Genomic DNA, 22,954 nt, shown 5'->3' with positions numbered 1-22,954 from the left:
AATTATTATTAATATTGTAATTATTTCCTTATTACCTGCTTTTGATTTTTTTTTTTTTTTTTTTTTTTTTTAAAGGTTATAATAGTTTGGGATTTTCCATTAGTTTTAGTTTTAATTTCGTTGTGATTTTTTGTTTTCAAATTCAGCTTGTTTTAATGAGTTTTTAAGAGTGATTTTGCTAGTTTTAATGAGTTTTTATTTTTGGGCAAATGCTTAGTTTTAGTTTAGTTTTTATTAGTTTTAGTCTTAGTTTTAGCCACTGCGCAATCTGAAACTAAAACAAGTACCTTGCAAAAGAAAAACACAATGATCTTTTTTAAATCCAGCCTATAATTGACTAACCTCCTTTTAGAGAAAAAACATCATCTTCATTATAGACAAAGCATATTTATAGACATCACCATCATCTTTATTCATGTATTTTGATGAGTAATCAATAAAACCACTTGATATGCACACCCCTCAATTTGTTTATGTAATGTAATAGATTTTGCAACTCAAATGCAGCTCAATTATTTCCTTATTACCCAGTTTTGGGTGTAAAATTATGGATTAATGGACTAAATGATGAAATAAAGATGTGTAATTCTATGTTAGTTTTCAAGACTTTAAAGTCTAAAATTAATTTGAAAATTCGAAATTTGATTCTGATTTATCAGTTTAAGGCATCATGTGTTTTGTAACAATGTGAATTATTCAGTTAATGTAATGTATATAATGTATATAATGTATAAATGTAGATGCTACAGGAGAGGCAAAAATAAGCCTTTAGTGGGGCTTCAGCCTTTTCCTTTTTCAGTTGCTGTCTGATGGATTCTTTTGTAAAAACATGATTTTATTTTTTTGTTTTTTTGTAACCAAAATAAAGCATTCATTCATTCATATGCATGAAGAATTATTACACTATTGGTTGTGATAAGACTGTATTATTAGTGATAATTATATTAAAAGGTCTGAAAGTCTTTCAACGTTCTTAACCCATAAGAACCCAAATTAAAAAAAAAAATTATGGGGGATATACCACAGAACAAGTGGACACATAGAACACATTTATGATGCTTTTTAAAAAAATATTCCCCCTAAAAGTCAAAGATTGAGTTTTCGTTATATTATATACAATGAAAATAAAGGCTATTCTATTCTATTTATGGAGCATTGATTTTTTTTTTTTTTTTTTTTTTAAAAAAGGTTTTTTTTTTTTTTTTTTTAAAAGGTGCTCCTGTTGTTATACAGTATTTATATTCACTTAAATAAAAAGGTTCAATAAAACTACTTGAGACATGTCATATTTGGCTTTGACTGAACATTTGCTCTATTTGTAGCCGGATGATTCTTCCTTTTAAATGTTCTTTAATGAAATGATAAATTATAAGTGTATACAGCTGATATTGACACCATAGACATCTGAATTTTACAGTATAACATTCGTCGGGTAAATATGAATGTAGAATTTTTTTTTTAAACAGTATTGCATGTATGTATTAATCGTGTTTGTTATTGTTTTTCTTGTATGTACTGTTTTTGTTTATGTTGCTTGTATGTCATGTTCTATGTCTTTTAGGAACCCTAGGAAGACTAGCAGTCGCAACAACAATAAACTTCGGGATAAAAAAAAAAAACCGGATATATATTGTATATCGATATTCAGCATAAATATATCTGGATGTGACTTTTGGTCCATATGGCCCAGCCCTAGAATAATAAAGCTGAGTATGGGAGATTATAGGAGATTTAAAGTGTTTGTTACAACCGTGTCACCATTGGTTCTTATGGGTTAACAAACAGACATGAAACAGTGTGTAGTGATGCTGCAGATCACAGAAAGACACATGAAAAATCAAAATGAATGAGTGATGAGATGTATATTCACCTGCTGTGGTCAGGGTATCCGTACATGCCTGTAGAGTCCCACTGCTCTATCGTGTGACCTGAGCCCAGACCCCACAGATCTGAGCAGTTACTACACACACACACACACACACACACACACACACACACACACACACACACATGTACACACACACACACACATGTACACACACACACACACAGGACAAGTGCAAAAAGGATAAAAAAATAAAAGAAAGATGAGACAGATGGTAAACATGAGGCGTTTCATTCCAAATAATTAGGATGAAATCACAAATACGTACAGTTGTGGAGTCTCTTATGGGCACAGAGGAGGAAATAAAAAGATCCTCCTTGTGCTTTTTAAGAGACACGAGCTGATGACAGGTGATCATGTGACAAATCCAACATGGAGACGGAGATGTGGTGCAATCAGGTGATGCATGCTGGATGATTTACATCTCAATCTCTATTTGCATCTCAATTCATTAGAATATGATGGAAAAGTCCATTTCCAGTTCAAGTCAAACAGCTCCAACCAAGTATTGAGTCATATAGGTGGACACAATAATAGAAAGAGAGAAAATAGAGAGAAGTCTTCAGGAATTTTACAGGTTTTTTTTGGTCATTTTGTGTGTTTTTTTGCCTTCTTTGTGTCATTTTTGGGAGTTTGATCTATTTTTTGGTCATTTTTTTTTGGCCATTATCACGTCTTTTTTGGTCATTTTATGTTTTTTTTTGTAATTTTATCTCTTTTTTGCCATTATTGCATCTTTTTTTGGTAATTTAATGTGTTATTTGGTCATTTTATCCTTTTTTGGTCATTTTATCTCTTTTTTGGCCATTTTGCGTCTTTTTTGGTAATTCACTGTATTTTTTTTGGTCATTTAAACTCTTTTTTTGGCCATTATTGTGTCTTTTTTTGGTAATTTTGTGTGTTTTTTGCTCATTTTATCTCTTTTTTGGCCATTATCTCTTTGTTTGGGTCATTTTCTGTCTTTTTTGGTAATTTTAGGTTGGTTTTTTTGCCTTTGTTGTGTCATTTTGGGTAATTTTATGTGTTTTTTGGGTCATTTTATCTCTTTTTTGGCCATTTTGCGTCTTTTTTGGTAATTCAGTGTATTTTTTGGTCATTTAAACTCTTTTTTGGCCATTATTGTGTCTTTTTTTGGTAATTTTGTGTGTTTTTTGCTCATTTTATCTCTTTTTTGGCCATTATCTCTTTGTTTGGGTCATTTTCTGTCTTTTTTGGTAATTTTAGGTTGGGTTCTTTGCCTTTGTTGTGTCATTTTGGGTAATTTTATGTGTTTTTTTGGTCATTTTATCTCTTTTTTGGCCATTTTGCGTCTTTTTTGGTAATTTTGTGTGTTTAATGGTCACTTATCATATTTATAAAACCAGATGAATTTATTTATCTTCCTATTCCTCCTTCCTGCTCCCATATTTGGAGTTTGGAGTGTCTGGTGTACCGCTGCCCCAATTTGACAGTTTGTTTGTGTTATTGTGCAACTTTGGTGAATCCAAACTAACCCTTAAAACAACAAAGTCACACAATAACACAAACAAACTAACCGATGCAGGAAGTGGTAGACCATCTCCTGCATTCTGAGAGTTAAATTACTGTTTTTGTCAAAGAGTTTGGTGACATTTAGGAGAGAATGAAAACACATTCAGTTTCTCCTGCATGAACTTAAAACAGGGACGTGCCACAGCAGTTTAACAGTAAAATATACACATAAACACATAGCGTGAACTTAAAAGTACATTGATTTTTCTTTTATGTGGCTAAAAACACTTCAAAGCAGTACAATGCTTAGATTCTGTTTCTGTTCTCCTTCCTGCTTCTCCAAATATGATAGAAATGACTGAAATCTAGGGCTATGTTTTTAAATGTGATATGGAATTAGACCATATAACATATATCAATATAGTTTGTTTTTTTTTCTTTATATATAAATGCTGCCCTTACTAGGGTTTGTCATATTTAGTTCTTTTGAAATGTTCGTTATTCTTTTTTTCATATAAATATATTTATTTCAGAAAAAGATTGGCCTATTTTATTTCTTAGACTATTTTCATTTAAGATATTTTTTCCCGTGGTATTATATACAATGGAAATAAAGGCTATATATATATATATATATATATATATATATATATATATATATATATATATATAATTAATTAAAAAAATAAAAATAAAAATAAAATAAATACATATATATATATATATATTTATTTTGTTTTATTTTTATTTTTTTAATTAAGGTACTCCTGTTGTTATCAAGGTTATAATAGTTTTGGATTTTTCATTAGTTTTAGTTCTAATTTCGTTGTTATTTTTTGTGTTTTCAAATTCAGTTAGTTTTAATTCGTTTTTAGAGTGAGTTTGCTAGTTTTAATTAGTTAGTTATTAGTTTTTGGAAAATGCTTAGTTTTAGTTTAGTTTTTATTAGTTTTAGTTTTTTTTATAATGGGGTATTTGTTGGGTACCAGATTCAATAAGGTCACAATAAATGTTTCCTTTATTTCCTTTGTCTGATCCATCTCAGCCTCAAGAAGTTTATTAAGTCATAAAACCAGATAGATGAAAAAGATTTCATATCAACCAAAAAGGTTTACGCATGAAAAAAAGTTGACAAAGACGAAAACGAAGGACATTTTCACTATAATTTACTATAGTTAATCATTATTATAGTACTTAGTTACTTTTAGTTAATTTTGTAACCACAAAATACAGTTTCAGTTGGTGATTGTTTTTTTTTAAACTCTCGTTTTTATTTTTATTTCAGTTAACGAAAGTGTTTTTTCAATTCAAATTTTCGTTATTTCGTTAACTATAATAACCTTGGTTGTTGGACAGTATTTATGTTCACTTAAATAAACAGTTTCAATAAAACTACTTGTGACATGTCATATTTGACTTTAACTTTGACTGAACATTTGCTCTCAATTAGCGCTAAAATATCAGGATATAAATCATATATCGATATTCAGCCTAAATATATCAGGATATGACTTTTGGTCCATATCGCCCAGCCCTACTATGAACAAATACCTCTTACCAGCCCAGATCAAAAAATCTGAACTATCCCTTTAAGGTTAAATAAGCTTCTGCAACACCTGATTGCCATACACATGACTGGCATTTCTGCAAGTTATTCCTAAGAAATGAGAAGTGTGATGTGTGAACACAACAGTGATGTGCACATGAGGAAATAAAGATGTTTTAACAGACTGTATAAAATGTATAAAACAAGATGTGACAACAGGAAAATACAACACAAATGTGTGCAAACAGATTGAAGTGTGTGTGTGACTGAAGGAAGCACCAGCAGACATCCAGGATGCTGCGAACTTCTTCTCTAAAACTCTTTTTGCTCTTTTTCTGCCGTCAGAACAAGGTAAGTTAACAGACAGAACTCAACACTTAGCAGCCGACTGAAAGTAGAGTACTACTACTCAGAGTATTACAATAAGTAGAACAACTACAAACCCCATGTAGACTGAACTGGGTGAAACTGAGAAAAACTGATTTAAACCAGGGGTCTCAAACTCAAAAAATGACCTGGGGGCCGCTGGAGGTGGTATCAAAATGACACAAAATTACTAAAAAAAAGACACAAAATGACTGAAAAAAGACTAAATTGCTTTAAAAAAAAGACACTAAATGACAAAAAAAGACACAAAATTACAAAAAAATACACAAAATGACAAAAAAATTCACAGAATTACCAAAAAGACACAAAATTATTTAAAAAAAAGACACAAAAGTACAAAAAAGACACAAAAGTACCAAAAAAAGACACAAAATTACTATAAAAAAAAGAAACAAAATCACTAAAAAATTGTTTTTAAAAAGACACAAAATTATTTAAAAAAACGACAAAATTGATATTTTGTGGCCCCCACCTTGATATGAAAGTTTAATGTGAGTTTTATATGAATGGCACTTTACCGTGTTGTGTGTGGAAGGTCCCTTTAATTACTTTTTTTTAGTAATTTTGTGTCTTTTTTAAATAATTTTGTGTCTTTTTTTTATAATTTTGTATCTTTTTGGTTAATTGTGTCTTTTTTAGTCATTTTGTGTATTTTTTTGGTCATTTGGGGTCTTTTTTTTGTAATTCTGTGTCCTTTTTTTTGGTCTTTTTGTGACTTCTTTTGTGTCTTTTTTTTTGTCATTTTGTCTCTTTTTACATATTCTTTGGTCACAAAATGAATCAAATAATAAAATTAAAGCTGCAAGCAGCGATGAACTGGCCCAAGCAGAGTGACCTGATAATTATTTGTTTCTTACCAAGATAAAAAAAAACTTTTGCAGCTTACACTCTCTTCCTGAAGTCCTCGTCATGTCTGTTTCCTTGCCGGCTGCTATCTGAACACTCAGCTGAGCTGTTGCTCTCTTCTTTCGTCACATTCCTGCTTCCCTCCACTCTAATAGAAATCTACAAAGCCCTGCTATCTCGTCACAATCCTCCACTAACAAAAAAAAAAGGAAGAGATAATTTATCTTTGACTTTCATCAACCTTATTTGTGTGAGTTGAAAGGGAAGTGAGCTGAGCATCAAAGGCCAGGAGAGTTTTATCTGCTGTAACTGTTCTCTGTCAGCTCCAACATCACACTAACATCAGGCTGCATGACACAATCACCTCAATATTAGAGAGAGTTATAGATGGTTCAACCAAGCAGCCGCCTTCTGACAAGAATTATCAGAAAAAGAAACATTTCTGGACAGCCATATTTCACTTTAAACTCACTATCCCTCAATCTCCTGGACCAATAAGTTATTGTGGCCTATAGTAGCTATTCTCAACCAATTGGGGTCTCGAGATGATTTCCAAATCATTTTGTTAGTCAGCTCTGTCTCCACTGTGTTAAAGTGTTCATGTGTTCATGTGTTTTAGTCTTTTTGGTCATTTAATGTCTTTTTTGCTTAATTTTATGCAATTTTTTTAGTTATTTTGTGTCTTTTTTTGGTAATTTTGTTTCCTTTTTTGGTCATTTAGTGTCTTTTTGTGTCATTTTGCTTCTTTTTTTGGGTCATTTTGTGTCGTTTTTGGCCAAGTTGTGTGTTTTTGTGGTCATTTTTGTCATTTTGTGGTCAATTTGAGTCCCTTTTTGCTTCATTTTATGTAATTCTTTGGTCATTTTGTGTCTTTTCTGGTCAGTTTGTGTCTTTTTTTTTTGGTCAATTTGTGTCTTTTTGTGGTCATTTTTGGTCAATTTGAGTCCTTTTTTGCTTAATTTTATGTAATTTTTTTTTGTCATTTTGTTTCTTTTTTTGGGTCATTTTGTTTCTTTTTTGGTCAATTTGTGTCTTTTTGTAGTCATTTTTTGTCATTTTGTGGTAAATTTGAGTCATGTTTTGCTTAATTTTATGTAATTTCTTTGGTCATTTTTTTTTATCATTTTTCTTCGTTTTTGGGTCATTTTGTGTCTTTTTTGGTCATTTTGTTTCCTTTTTTGGTCATTTTGTGTCTTTTTTTGATCATTTTGTGATCAATTTGATTCTTTTTTGGGTAATTTTGTGTCTTTTCTGACAAATCCCAAAGTATCAAGTTGTTACTTTCCAAGGAGTTTCTGGCTTGAAGCTGACTGTTACACACTCAGGAGGTCAGAATGGACCTTTAAACTGATAGCAAAGCACTTAGATTAAAAGTAACAATAAAATATAAAAAAAATATATAAATGCACAGACAGAGAGATGTTTTAGTTGTCGTCTGCTTCATTATTTGTCCAAAATTAGTCGTATCAACTGAGTTTGTCTGATCTGAACTGTGCATGTGAGAACTAACTGCCCTGTGGCATCTAACTGGAATATCCGCCTGTGTGTCTTTTTTCCTTCGATTTCCTTGACAACCATTCATCTGATCGATTTCACACTTGGCAGGTGTATTGTTGAGGACCCCAGGAAGTAAAGTATTGGGTGTGCAGTTGTTTGGATGAGTGGTTTTCAAAAGAGCTGCGAGCAGCAACAGTGGAGGCCAGTAATTGACCCGTTGTGAGCACACGTTCTGAACGCTCGCTGCACAAGTGAAGTTATTACAAGAAACCCCGCAAACCAAACACTTCATCATGTCTTTATTGTCTCTGTTTGTGTTCCAATAATTGCCTTATTCACCGATGGTTTGACACAAACATAAAAAGTAACACAAACTGAGTAGGTGATACAACTCAGAGTTAAAAATCATAAGTTATAATGGTCCAAATCCTGTAATCCTGAGATAAAATATTAATTTTCTTCTTTCAACACTGCAAAAAAAGTGTTTAGTCTCTTTGAGTTAAGCGAATCCGTGGCTATTTCACGGATTTCTGTGAGACTATTTTGGTTATTTGTCTGGGTCTTTGACGTGGGGATAAGATGAACACTGCAATAAAGGTGTTTAGTCTAAAAACAAGATAAAAACACTAAATCTGAGGGAAATTATCTTGCTGCATAGACAGATAATTTACCTTGATAAGATTTCTTAACTCTATGGAGTCTTGGGCTATTTTGTCCATTTTTGAATAATTTTCACGTCTTTTTGTGTTTTTATTGTGTCTTTTTGGTCATTTTGTGTCTGTTGTGTCTTTTTTTAGTTATTTTGTGTCTTTTTTAGTCATTTTGTGTCTTTTTTAAAGTCATTTTTTGTCTTTTTGTGTATTTTTTTGGTCATTTTGTGTCTTTTTTAAAGTCATTTTGTGTCTTTTTGTGTCTTATTTTGGTCTCTTTAATTTTCAAAAAACTAACATGCTCAATAAAGAATTTTAAATGGTTAAAGGTTGTGAATATAACATATAAGAAAAAAAAATAAATAAATATATATATATTAACGAAGAAGTCATGATTTGATGCTTTTGGAGACTTGAGGGTTAAATTACGATTGTTAAATCCAGAAATAAGCATGTTGAACGCTTAAAATAAGAAATGAACTCTTAAAACAAGATAAATTCTTCTACACTTCTAAATCTAAAGGTTTTTTTTATCTTGGTAAGAAACAAATAATCATCAGGTCACTCTGCTCGGGCCAGTTCATCACTGCTGGCAGCTTTAATTTATCTGGTTTTAAGAGTTAATTTCTTATTTTAAGCGTTCAACATGCTTATTTCTAGATTTAATAATCTGAATTTAAGAAATCTTGTCAAGGTAAATTATCTGTCTATGCAACAAGATCATTTCCCTCAGATGTACTGTTTTATCTGGTTTTTAGACTAAACACCTTTTCTGCAGTGAAGGCAGATGACAGCAGCAGTATTGAAGTAAATGTCTTACAAGAAGCAGCATCTCCTTATCAGAACCACTTCAGAAGCTTCTATCTATCTATCCGACATTCCTCAGGGTGAAGAAATACAGCAGCCTGACATCTGACACTTCAGCCTCACATGCTCTAAAGCATGGGTCTCAAACTCACGGCCCGCGGGCCAATTGTGGCCCTCGTGATGATATTTTGTGGCCCCCACCTTGATATGAAAGTTTAATGTGAGTTTTATATGAATGGCACTTTACCATGTTGTGTGTGGAAGGTCCCTTTAATTACTTTGTTGCGGTAATTTTGTGTCTCTTTTTAATAATTGTGTCTTTTTTAAAAAAAATAATTGTGTCTTTTTTGGTAATTCAGTGTCTTTTTTGTGTCTTTTTGGGTCATTTTGTAATGATTTTGTGTATTTTTTGTCATTTTGTGACTTTTTAATGTAATTTCGTTTTTTCGGTCATTTTGTGTCTTTTTTGTGTTTTTTTTGGAAATTTGTGGGGTTTTTTTATAAGTTTGTGTCTTTTTCATAATCTTGTGACTTTTTAAATAATTTTGTTTTTATAATTTAATTTTTTGGTCATTTTCTGTCTTTTTTTAGTAATTCTGTGTGGGGTTTTTTGGTCATTTTGTTTCTTTATTTTAAGTAATTTCATTTTTTTTTTGTCATTTTGTGTCTTTTTCTGGTCATTTAATGTCTTTTTGGGTCATTTAGTAATAATTTTGTGTATTTTTTGTCATTTTGTATCTTTTGTAAGTAATTTAGTGTTTTTTCCAGTAATTTTGTGTCTTTTTTTAACAATTCCGTGTCTTTTTTTGGTCATTTTGCCCCAGGTAATTTGAGTTTAAGACTCCTGCTCTAATGCAACTTCTTCCTTTTCTCCACTGAACTGCACTAACCTGAGCCAGCACTGATACTTACACTGGTTCAATTCTTTAATAACTTTAATATCAAGACATTATATATAAAGTAGCATGTCCATGATCCACACAGCGTCCATTAAGACTTCACTGTGATTAGATCTCCCTTAGACCTCTGCCAGCAATCTGTTCTGAGTGCATTGCTGAGAAACTACGCAGGAACCAGGAACATCACAATCTGATATTACCGGAGTCGTAGACGAAAAACCTTAAATGTTAAAGGAAAAGTCAACACACGCAGGACATTATTGCCACCGCCTGCCATGGTTGTTTTATCTCCAACCTATCACTTGTTTCACAAAGCATAGGCAAACACATGTCAATACAACATGGTGTAAATGCAAATACAGGATTTGATTGCCAATGAAATTCGTGCCACATTTATCTAGGTCACATTTAAATATACAGGAAGATGGTTTACATTTCCCACGTTTGTTCCTTTCAGTTTGGTGATTAACCTTTTGGAGTCTCGGCCTATTTTGTCCGCTTTTGAATCAATTTTTTATTCTGCTATTATATATATATGTGTGTCTTTTTTTAGTCATTTTGTGTCCTTTTGGTCATTTTGTTTCTCTTTTTAGTCATTCTGTGTGTTTTAGTAGTCATTTTGTGTCATTTTGTGTCTTTTTTTATCATTTTGTGTCTTTTTTCTCTGCAGGGACAAATTCTATTATTGAGACTTTACACTGCAAAAAAGCCAACTTGTGATTTAATTTGGTAAAACTTGGAAATTATTGACATTTAGGGCAATAATGTAAGTTAGCACAACAAAGGAAGCCAGTTGTCTGCTCAAAAAACAAGTTGGTGAGTTGTTGTTACTTATATCTTTAAGTTGGGGTTCACAACAAGGGACAATAGTTCTGATAACTCTTATTTCTTTGTTGTGAAATTCGGTCATTAGCGAAAGCTAGCAGCTAACTGATGCTAGCGGCTGACTGACGCTAGCGGCTGACTGACGCTAGCGGCTAACTGACGCAAATGATGCTATGGGCTAACTGATGCTAGTGGCTAACTGATGCTAGCGGCTAACTGACGCTAGCGGCGCTGCTTGTTACAGCTACAAGAGTAGCCATTAGCGTATCAATGCTAACTCAAAATTGTGGTCACAACATTAGCTGACATTTCATAGCGGCGTTACAATCGTGCCAGAGAAATTCAGAGTTGAGCAAACTCAAAAACAAAACTTAAAATATTTAGTTTAATTGTCCAACTTAAAATTTTATCGAAGTTTGTTGCCTTAAAATTTTGAGTTCATCCAACTTTTCTTTTTTTTTGCAGTGTATAATCAAAGGAAACTAAAAGAGGAGGGAAGAAGAAGAAGAGAGGGTAGATTACAAAGAAAATTTGAGAAGGGAAGCTCATAAAATGTTCACGGAGCGGCCTCGTTATCTCCTCTGGGGATTGATTGACGTTAATCACATGCTCCTCATGGGGCTCCCCTTGACTTTGCCACCTTTGTCATGATAAGGTTTCACCTGGTCTGGTGACTCGGCTCGTGTACTTTGTCATGCATGCGACACAGGAGAAATCTATACTGAAATACACATGACCTGTAACCATTCAGGCTTAAGTGTCTGCAGCATTGACAGGTCTGGGTGCACAGAGTTTCTTTCAGCAAGAAAAGCACATTTATACAAACAAAGATTACTTTCAAGTCTATCAAATGACTTTTTTTTTTCCCCTTGAAAAATGTTAAGATAAAAGTTCAAGATGTTCTACTTTTTCAAAGATGTACCACTATAATGGATAAAAAGTGCTTTGTTTTCACTGTGGCTTTGCTTCTTCTTGACAGCCTTCACAAAGACTCCGGGGTGATAACAAGACACTCTTCACATGAAATGATTTCTTCACAGCTGTGCAGTGTTTGATGCATTAATACCTCGTGTCATTACTCTTCTCTCTGCAGCGTTGTCTCAGGGCTCAGACTGCTTTATAGCCTTTATTATGAAGGTTGAAAAGGTTGTGCACTAGGAACAAGAAGTGGAATTCTGTGCGACTGAGGGGGGTAATGTGTACATCAAAGCACAGGGAAAATACATGCTATATATATTTATATATATTAAATATATATATATATATATATATTAAATATATATATATATATTAAATATATATATATATATATTAAATATATATATATATATATATTTATATACATATATACCTTTTTTTCTCCCCTGAAAAAAGCCTGGTTACTGATTGGATAGATAGTGACATCGTACTCTTCCCGATAACAACACACGCCATTTGTAAAAGCCGGCGACTTTGTTGCTATATTTAGCGACTTTTCAGACCCCCTTAGCGACTATTTTTCATGAAAGCGACCGGAGACAAATCCAGCGACTTTTTTCTGGTGTTATTGGAGACTCCGGGGCTCGTTAAGAAGAGTAAAAACGAGTGGAAGCGGCACAGTCCTCCTGCAGCAGTCTCTCCCAGCTGCAGAGCTGGAGGGGATGTTTACCCCTTTACGTCCAGTCTGCAAATTGCTAAAAGGCTAACAGTTAGCTCTGTAGCAGTACAGTGTGTATGTGCTAACAGGCTAACAGTTAGCTCTGTAGCAGTACAGTGTGTATGTGCTAACAGGCTAACAGTTAGCTCTGTAGCAGTACAGAGTGTATGTGCTAACAGGCTAACAGTTAGCTCTGTAACAGTACAGTGTGTATGTGCTAACAGGCTAGCAGTTAGCTCTGTAGCAGTACAGTGTGTATGTGCTGCTGCTGCAGGAGGTGTTCACTTAGCGATCTCTGTTTGTTTACAACAAGCACCAGACACTCTGTGCACATTTAGTGATGCCGGTTAATTCACAATCACTATGTTTATGATCAGCGGAGACGCTGTGCATAATTAGCCATGCTGGTTTGTTTATGATCAGCTGCTGACGTTGTGCACAGTTAGCGACGGCGGCCACAGTTGCGTCTCCCGTGTTTAATCCGTCGCGTTTGTGACGTCACGGTCGAAACTGTTGCTAAGCAATTATGCAACAGTTGCTGGGGCGTCGAGTACTACGTCACATCCTGCTTAGCGTTCTATCCAATCAGCAACCAGGCTTTTTTCAGGGGAGAAAAATGGCCCTGCTCTTCGACAGGGACGAAAAACGGCCGGTCAAACGGCCGCTAGGGGCGGCTCACATACAAATTAGGGGCGTTTCGGCGAGGGAGACCCATGGTCATCAGAATGTGAATATGCGATGGCCCAATATCCAGTCTTTCTCCAAATATAATAAGCTACATATGTACTAAATTTGGTGCTTTTATCACAAAATGAACAATAAGTTAGCCATGCCGCCCCACTAAAATACATTTAATCCATATAGTTAACAACTTCAAACTAAGTTCAGTTGGCAACATATTCGACATCTGTTTCCTCCAATCAGGTTTCACTTCTTCTGCCCTGGTAACCTCTGGCACAACAACATGAGGAAGTGGACCTGCTTGTTGCACAACACAGACTTTTCTTTCTGCAAGCATGTGGTCGCCTGTCACCCTCCTTACTTTCATGTGTGCTGGCACATATCGCCCTGCTGATCTATTTTAGTGGTTTTGTGGTACACCAGGGTGCATTAGGACTGCGGATATGTGTTTATGAGAACATAAGCACAAACTTAAAGCGTGCGGAAATAATGTATTTTTATCAGTTTGTTTTGAAAATCAGTAGACGATTTCAGACATTTATCAAACAACAAAGGGGCCAGAAGAAGTTAATCAGTTTGTCTTACTTGCACTGCAAAAAAGGTGTCTAAAAACAAGATAAAAACACTAAATCTGAGGGAAATGATCTTGCTGCATGGACGGATAATTTACCTTGACAAGATTTATTACATTAAGATTGTTAAATCTAGAAATAAGCATGTTGAATGCTTAAGTTTTATTTTATTTTGCCGTTTTATTTTGTTTTTATTTTTCTGTCTTCTTTTTTTGCTATTCGTATTTTAGTTCACATCAATATCTAAGTATAGTCTGGACCTGTAAGAACTTTTCATTTTTAATTTAATTGAATTTTTATTTTATTTGCCATTTCTTAACTCACTGTCTTAAGTTGAATGATGTTTGATGTGTGCCTCTTTTGTGTGTGTGTGTGTGTGTGTGTGTGTGTGTGTGTATGAGGACTATTTACTGCAAACAAAATCGACCTCTGGGTACAAATAAAGTAACTTGAACTTAAAATAAGAAATTAACTCAAATTATCTAACACTTTAAAATCTTTTTTTTTTATCTTGGTAAGATAGAGATGCAGCTTTAATTTGACCACTTTTGTACATTTTTTGGTCATTTTGTGACCAAAAAGATGTAAAAAGACACAAAATGGCCAAAAAAAGAAAGAAAACAGACATAAAAAGACAAAAAAAACACCAAAAAAAGACAAATAATTGTCAGTGCAATCTGCTCGGGCCAGTTCATCACTGCTGGCAGCTTTAATTTGTCTTGTTTTAAGAGTTAATTTCTTATTTTAAGTGTTCAACATGCTTATTTCTAGATTTAATAATCTTAATTTAAGAAATCTTGTCAAGTGAAATTACCTGTCCATGCAGCAAGATCATTTCCCTCAGATTTACTGTTTTTATTTTAGATAATTTCCCTCAGATTTAGTGTGTTTTTATCTTAATTTCCCTCAGATTTAGTGTTTTTATCTTAATTTCCCTCAGATTTACTGTTTTTATTTTAGATAATTTCCCTCAGATTTAGTGTGTTTTTATCTTAATTTCCCTCAGATTCAGTGTGTTTTTATCTTAATTTCCCTCAGATTTAGTATTTTTATTTTAGATAATTTCCCTCAGATTTACTTTTTTTAATTTAGATCATTTCCCTCAGATTTACTGTTTTTATCTTATTTTTAGACAGCCCTTTCTTGCACTGTGAACACATTTGTTTGTGTGAGTACTATGTCCAGCAGCATGTGTGTGTGTGGGTGAGACAGTGTGTTTCACATAAATATCTTGGCACATCTTCTCACTGTTCCCTCCGACAGTGACGCTGTGTGTGTTTGTGTGTGTTTGTGTGTTATCGTGAACAAGATAAGAGTTAAAAAAACTAAAAACACAGGAAGTGAGTCTCACCTGGGGATGGTGACACACTTTGTGTTGCTGTTCTGCGTGCTGATGGCTTTCTCCAGCTCATCCAGCTGTCCCGTCTTCTTCAGCTTCTTCACCAGGCTCTTCACCGCTTTCTCACACCACTTCTCCTCCTGCCCTCCTCCGTTCTGCTCCCCCACACCTCCGATGCCTCCTCCTGCTCCTCCGCTCCCTGCTGGAGTCTTCTTCCATCCTAAGAGGCGCTTCACTACCGGGGGAGTGAAGGGAAGGATGGAGGACATGGTGCCTTGTGTTTGGAAGTGTGTCCGTGTGTCCTAAAGTGTGTTTTTTTTATGCCCTTAAGGAGAAAAAAGGGAGAGGGGGAGGAGGGCGGTGCAGGTGGTGGGCTGGATTCTTCTGAATGCTGGAGATTCTTTTTAAACTGTGTTATAAGTGTATGTATGTGTGTTTTTAATGAATGTCTAGTAAGAGCTAAGGCAGCTGGGAAGCACCAAACATAGGGAGCAGAGAGGATGCACCCAAGGAACCTAAGACACAAGAGAAAAGGACACAAGAACACTTGTTAAACCATTTAAGGCGGGAAAGCATTATCGCATTTCAACAATTAAAGCCGGGAAAGCGGATACGTCGTTTTGTAGTATTTGTAGTTTTTTCCACCTATTTTCTGTCTCTTGGCCAATGAAATGCATCAGAATACATGTGGGAGTGTCGCAATGCAACATGGGACTTTTCCAGAACTTTGAAATCATTACCAAACAACACAAAAAGACACAAAATGACCAAAAAAAGACACAAAAAGACACAAAATGACCAAAAAAAGACAAAATGACCAAAAAAAGACACAAAAAGACACAAAATGACCAAAAAAAGACACAAAAAGACCTAAAAAAAGACAAAAAAGACACAAAAATGGCACATTTCTATCTGCTACAGAGGCTGAAAAATCTATTATTTAGTAGGGAGCGTTGAATTTCCAGAAAAACTTCAGGTTTTAGGGGGTTATTTTAAAATCGCCCAGAGGTTTTACAGGCATTTTTTCCAGGCGTTTTAGGCCTAAATGGGTTAAAGCAAACAGCAAGATAAGAAGATGAAACATCTCACTGTACAACATGTTCTTCTGAAATGATGACACCAATTATAGCCACACATCCAGACACATGAAGAGTTTTGTTACCCAGAGCAGAATCTGTCAGAGCCCCCTGCTGCTAACTCCCCCACCACACACCACCGTACTAACACACACCCTGCACACAGTCTGGAAGCATCAACTGATTCTGTTTCATGTTCAGTAGAAAAAGACACAAAAGTACAAAAAACGGACACAAAATTACTAAAAAAGACACAAAATTATTTTTTTTAAAAGACACAAAAGTATTTAAGAGACACAAAATTACCAAAAAAAGAAACAGAATTACCGAAAAAGACACAAAATTATTTTAAAAAGACACAAAATTACAAAAAAAAATCCACTGTTACCTCCTGTGAAATACAAGAAGATTCATTTGAGCAGAACTAGCTTACTGTATCAAACCTTGCTAGCATGAATTACGAGGATTTTATCCAAAACATCTTTTTTGTTATTTTGTGTCCTTTTTTTGGTAATTTTGTGTCTTTTTTGTGGGGTTTTTGGTAATTTTGTGTCTGTTGTTGTGTCTTTTTTAGTTATTTTGTCTCTGTTTTTGTGTCTTTTTTAGTTATTTTGTGTCTTTTTTGTCATTTTGTGTCTTTTTTTGTTATTTTGTGTCTTTTTTTGGTAATTTTGTGTCATTTTGTGTCTTCTGTGGAGTTTTTTGGTTATTCTGTCTTCTCATTTTGTCTTTTTTGGTCATTTTGTGTCTTTTTTTAGTCATTTTGTGTCTTTTTTTGGTCATTTTGTGTCTTTTTTGTGGGTTTTTTTTGTAATTTTATGTCTGTTGTTGTGACTTTTTTAGTTATTTTGTGTCTTTTTTTGGTCATTTTGTGTCTTCTGTGGGGTTTATTTGGTTATTCTGTCTTCTCATTTTGTCTTTTTTGGTCATTTTGTGTCTTTTTTTGGTCTGCTTTGTTTTTACGTCTGAATATGATGAAGAAGCCATGCTTTGGCGCTTTTGGAGACTCCAGAGGGTGAAGCTGAGCAGCGTCTTTGTCTCTGGAGCAGGTGAGCAACTCACTGAACTGAAATTCATAAAGCGTTTCTGTAAACAGCTGTTACTAAAAGGCAGAATTCAACGGCCGCAACATAGTAAACTGTTAGTTCTGGGCGTTGACATGAGCTCTGACTTGCATTTGTAACATTATCTGATAATATAGCTCTCAGTTTTTGCTAAGATCCATTTTCCAGCCTAATGAGGCGGAAACACACATGCTCAGACAGAGTCAACCCTGCAGAGAATACTCTAATTGAATTGTTAAATCACATTTAAAAACACATCTTTTCCCCTGGACCCAACGCTGCATGGACAAGTTGTTGTGTGAGGAGAAGTTCAGCAGATAATTAATCAATTAGACTTAAATAAATGCAGACAGAAGCACTCAGAGATGCAGATTTATCAAGTTAGCTGCCAGGGAGGAAGGGATAAATGCCTTTAACATGTTACTCTGAAAGGCCGAGCTCCTTCTAGGAATTAATTTCACTGGCTTAACCCTTGGACTGCTTATTATTAGTGCAGGAGTAGGAAGAGCTTTTTTAGAACAAGTCAGTCCATTCCTGAAAATAATTAACTACAATCTCAGTAGCTGCAGTTGCTTGATATTGTCTAAACATTCAAGCATGTTATCTATTAGAACCAGAAGCTTTGATGGCAAAATAAGAGACGGCTGAGAAAACAGAACATGCTCTAAGGTTTGTCACCTTGATTGGGGTTATTATTAGTTTATTTGTTTATTTAACCCTTTGATGCACAACATGGAGTTTTTATCTTCTATATCTTTGCAATAAATTAATTCCATCATTCAGTATTGCAGGTTTTCCTCAAATAACTTGATTTTGATCATCATACATCCTAATTTTTTGTTTTCATTTCTTACTTTTTGAATAAAAACCCTTTTTTTAATCACTGCGCTTCGAATGCACAAGTTCATTTTTGACCCATGTTGTGCATTATTACAAATATTAACTATTCTATTTTGTTAAATTTGTGTTTTTCTAATGGAAATTATTATTTGGTGGCTCTAATAAGTCTAATAAAGCAGCATGGCTAATTATGCACAGCGTCTCTGCTGTTCATGAACATAGTGATTGTGAATTAACAGCATCACTAACTGTGCACAGAGTGTCCGGTGCTTGTTGTAAACAAACAGAGATCGCTAAGTGAACACCTCCTGCAGCAGCAGCACATACACACTGTACTGCTACAGAGCTAACTGTTTGCCTGTTAGCACAGACACACTGTACTGCTACAGAGCTAACTGTTAGCCTGTTAGCACATACACACTGTACTGCTACAGAGCTAACTGTTAGCCTGTTAACACATACACACTGTACTGCTACAGAGCTAACTGTTAGCCTGTTAGCACAAACACACTGTACTGCTACAGAGTTAACTGTTAGCCTGTTAGCACAAACACACTGTACTGCTACAGAGTTAACTGTTAGCCTGTTAGCACATACACACTGTACTGCTACAGAGCTAGCTGTTAGCCTGTTAGCACATACACACTGTACTGCTACAGAGCTAACTGTTAGCCTGTTAGCACATACACACTGTACTGCTACAGAGCTAACTGTTAGCCTGTTAGCACATACACACTGTACTGCTACAGAGCTAACTGTTAGCCTGTTAGCACAATCACACTGTACTGCTACAGAGCTAACTGTTAGCCTGTTAGCACATACACACTGTACTGCTACAGAGCTAACTGTTAGCCTGTTAGCACAATCACACTGTACTGTTACAGAGCTAACTGTAACTAACTGCCGCTAACGGCGGCTCTTCGTTAAGAAGAGTAAGAAGGAGTCGCTGGATTTGTCTCCAGTTGCTTTCTTGAAAAATAGTTGCTGAGGGGGTCTGAAAAGTTGCTAAATTTAGCAATAAAGTTGGGAGCACTGCTTCGCCGGTGGGGGGTTATTATCGAAGACGCAATTTCAGACCTTTGCAGAGGTAGATAAGATCGCTAGACAAGATCGGTTTGACGTGAAAGAATCGGCCGATCGATGCAAAATTAACGAAATCGGTGCCGATTAATTGGTGTATCACAGCCCTACCACACTCAAAATTATGATATAATTAAGGTGTTGACATCAAATACATTCTTAATTTTTTTTTAAAACCATCTTTTCCATTAACCCATAACAACCCAAACCTATTTATCCTTGAAGGAAAATTATGGGGGATATACCACAGAACAAGTGGACACATAGAACACATTTATGATTTATTTTATTTTTTTAAATACTACACCTAAATGCCGATATCCGATATGCCGATTTTTTACAACTTATTTAGCCGATACAGATATTTTTTTCCCACACAACTAATATCCACAATCAGGGCAAATTTGGCCAATCCCCCAATTGACATAACAAGTAAACATATATACACATATGTGAAAAGTGCAACTGTACAGCAATTAAACCCAAACTGAATAAAACTACATGTACCTTACAGACTGCTGCTTAAATTCAAATTTAACTTAAAACAGGAGCCCAATATGTGACGACTCAATCTGCACTGTGCAAACAAACAAAAAAATCACAAAAAATATCAGCAGCTTCAGTCCCTAATCAGAACATAAATAAATAGGTTTCTATGAGCTACAAATAAGGTGCAACAGAGAGGTGATGTCACCCCATCATTTAATCTGTTTATTATATCGGCGTGTTGGCCGATGTCCCATAGTTCATTTTCAAGCCAATATGGGACGATACTGGAGGGAAAAAAATGAAGAAATTGGTGTTTTTCCAATGGAAATTATTATTTGGTGGCTCTAATAAGTCTCAAATGTTAAAATATGTGATTTTCTAATGTAATCTGGTGGTTCTAACAACTCTTTTAAAGTTAAACCTTTAAAAAAACAACAACATAGAACTATGTTAGTCTTATTTTTAAGGTTGGGTTAGTTTGGGAACACATATACTCAAATTGTTGTGCATTAGAAGGTGTTTATATGTTGTGCATCAAAGGGTTAATTAAAACACTTAAATGCAAGAGTGTTTTTATACATTTTTGCACAATATTGATACACAAAGGAGGACAAAACTCCTCAAACAACAAAACCTTTGTTGATGTTAAACGGTGTGTCCCGGGGACAAACCTTGTCTTGGACAGAAAGTCTTAATGTAAAGAACAAAAAGCACAAAACGTGATGTTGTGGCCATAATGTATGTATACGAAATTATTATTTGGTGGCTCTAATAAGTCTCAAATATTAAAATATGTGATGTAATCTGGTGGTTCTAATAACTCTTTTAAAGTTAAACCTTAAAAATAAGACAAACATAGTTACACATATACTCAAATTGTTAATTTAGTGCATCACTTTTTGTATCACTGCACTTCTAATGCACAGGGTCATTTTTGACCCATGTTGTGCAATACAAGGTATTTATATGTTGTGCATTAACGGGTTAATTAAAACACTTAAATGCAAGAGTGTTAGTATATAATTTTGCACAATATTGATACACAAAGGAGGACAAAACTCCCAAAACAACAAAAAAACCCTTTGTTGGTGGGGTGTCCCGAGGACAAACCTTGTCTTGGACAGAAAGTCTTAATGTAAAGAACAAAAAGCACAAAATGTGATGTTGTGGCCATAATGTATGTATACGGAAATTAAATAAAAATAAATACGTGATTTTCCAATGTAATCTGGTGGTTCTAACAACTCTTTTAAAGTTAAACCTTCAAAATAAGACAAATATAGTTGTTAATTTAGTGCATCACTTTCTGTATCACTACACTTCTAATGCACCACATGGGTCATTTATGACCCATGTGGTGCATTACAAGGTATTTATATGTTGTGCATTAAAGGGTTAATTAAAACACTTAAATGCAAGAGCGTTGGTATATAATTTTGCACAATATTGATACACAAAGGAGGACAAAACTCGCAAAACAACAAAAAAAAAACCTTTGTTGGTGGGGTGTCCCGGGGACAAAATTGGTGTTTTTCCAATTGAAATTATTATTTGGTGGCTCTAATAAGTCTCAAATGTTAAAATATGTGATATGTGATTTTTTATGTGAATATAATCTGGTGGTTCTAACAGCTCTTTTAAAATTAAACTTTAAAAATAAGACAAACATAGAACTATGCTTCTAATGCACAAGGTAATTTTTGACCCATGTGTGTAAACTTGATGTAATGATACGAAAACTATTTTCCTTCATAAAATATGAAAGGAAAAACGGCTATAATGATCTGTTGTAATATAAAAAAAGAAGTAGATGTTTATATGTTGTGCATTAAAGGTTTAATTAAAACACTTAAATGCAAGAGTGTTGGTATATATTTTTGCACAATATTGATACACAAAGGAGGACAAAACTCCCAAAACAACAAAAAAAAAAAACCTTTGTTGGTGGGGTGTCCCGAGGACAAACCTTGTCTTGGACAGAAAGTCTTAATGTAAAGAACAAAAAGCACAACATGATGTGATGTTGTGGCCATAATAAACCAATGTATCTCCTCGTCTAGTGGAAATGCCGACTCCGGCTTCTTTCAGGGCCTTGTGGGCAAAATAAGAAACGTTATTTTGTCTGCAAGGTCTCGTTTTTCTTGTGAGAAACTGTGTGTTTGGGTTACTTCTTTCTCTGAAACCAAACACACATAACACACAACACACACACACACACACAACACACACACGGTTGGAAGAATAACGCTACTGGCGGCGTTTCACACTAAACAGCCAGCAAATGTGGACTTTAACAAGCAACAAAGAGCGAGTTTATTCCCCTCCTGGGTGTCATTTACTGTAATCTGCCGCTACAGTGAAAATATTCAGGTTTCTTTTGTCTCGAAATGACTGATCCCCCCTTCCCCTCCCTCTCTTTTCTCCTCCTCCTCCTCCTCCAAAAAAAAAAAAAAAGAGTACGAAAAAATCCGCAGCAATCTCGCTACTTTGTATCACAGACAAATAAACAGGTCTGTTGCATGTTTTGTCGCTTCAAATCAAACACGTTTTGTAGCTAAAAACACACTTACCCCGCGAGGAGATGAACGGGCGTTGAAGGGGCTTTTAGCTAGCTGTCACAAAAGCCTGCTTGTTTTATTTTAAACGCATCCAGAGAGACTTTAAAGTGTATTTTCCAGCTCAGACCGACCGAGCCGCCGGGATGATGGCCCCTCATTCAAAGCTCAACCTAACATGTATCGCTTCATGCTAAACACGAGCAGGGAACGCGACGCCGCCATGTCCCGCCTCCTCTCTCTTCCTATTGGCCGGCTCCCGGGGTTCAGCCGATAACCTGTTGCCAGGCGTGTTTTCTATTGGCTGGCGGTCGTGTTCGTCATATGTTGTTACGTGTCGGTGATGTTTATCAGTGGGTACCTTGATTGTCCTTTTACAATTGCATAATACTGATCTAATAGCTCAATTAGATAGAACAATAGGACAAAGAAAGACAAGTCTCAAAGACAGAAAAAAATAGAAAATGCGCTGGTTATTATTATAATTATGATTAGTATTATTAGTAGCAGTATTATTATTATTAATATTTTTATTATTATCAATCAATCAATCAAACTTTATTTATATAGCGCTTTTCATACATAGAAATGTAATACAAAGTGCTTTACAAAAAAATAAATAAAAACACAATAAGTCTCCAAAAAAGAAATCAAATATACATATATCTATGTGTGTGTGTATGTATATATATGTGTATATATATATATATGTGTGTGTGTGTGTGTGTGTGTGTGTGTGTGTGTATATATGTGTATATATATATATATGTATGTATGTATGTATATATGTATATATATATGTATGTATGT

General features: G+C 34.6%; 1 protein-coding gene across 1 annotated transcript in view; it reads right to left on the bottom strand.

Moving 5' to 3' along the window:
• The window catches only part of smad2 (SMAD family member 2), a 40,482-nt gene extending 18,172 nt beyond the window's left edge, over positions 1–22,310 (bottom strand). Inside the window, exons 1-3 of the mRNA XM_059357647.1 lie at positions 22,160–22,310; positions 15,053–15,555; positions 1,871–1,960 (exon numbers count right to left, since the gene is read on the bottom strand). Of these exons, the coding sequence (XP_059213630.1) occupies positions 1,871–1,960; positions 15,053–15,309 (347 nt within the window). The 5' untranslated portion in view covers positions 15,310–15,555; positions 22,160–22,310. The remainder of the gene's footprint in view (positions 1–1,870; positions 1,961–15,052; positions 15,556–22,159) is intronic.
• Between the last annotated feature and the right edge of the window lie 644 nt (positions 22,311–22,954).

This window comes from Centropristis striata, chromosome 19 (assembly GCF_030273125.1).
Source record: "Centropristis striata isolate RG_2023a ecotype Rhode Island chromosome 19, C.striata_1.0, whole genome shotgun sequence".
Taxonomy (NCBI): domain Eukaryota; kingdom Metazoa; phylum Chordata; class Actinopteri; order Perciformes; family Serranidae; genus Centropristis; species Centropristis striata.
The sequence above is the reverse complement of the archived record's forward strand: the minus strand, read 5'-3'. Positions and strand labels throughout refer to the sequence as shown.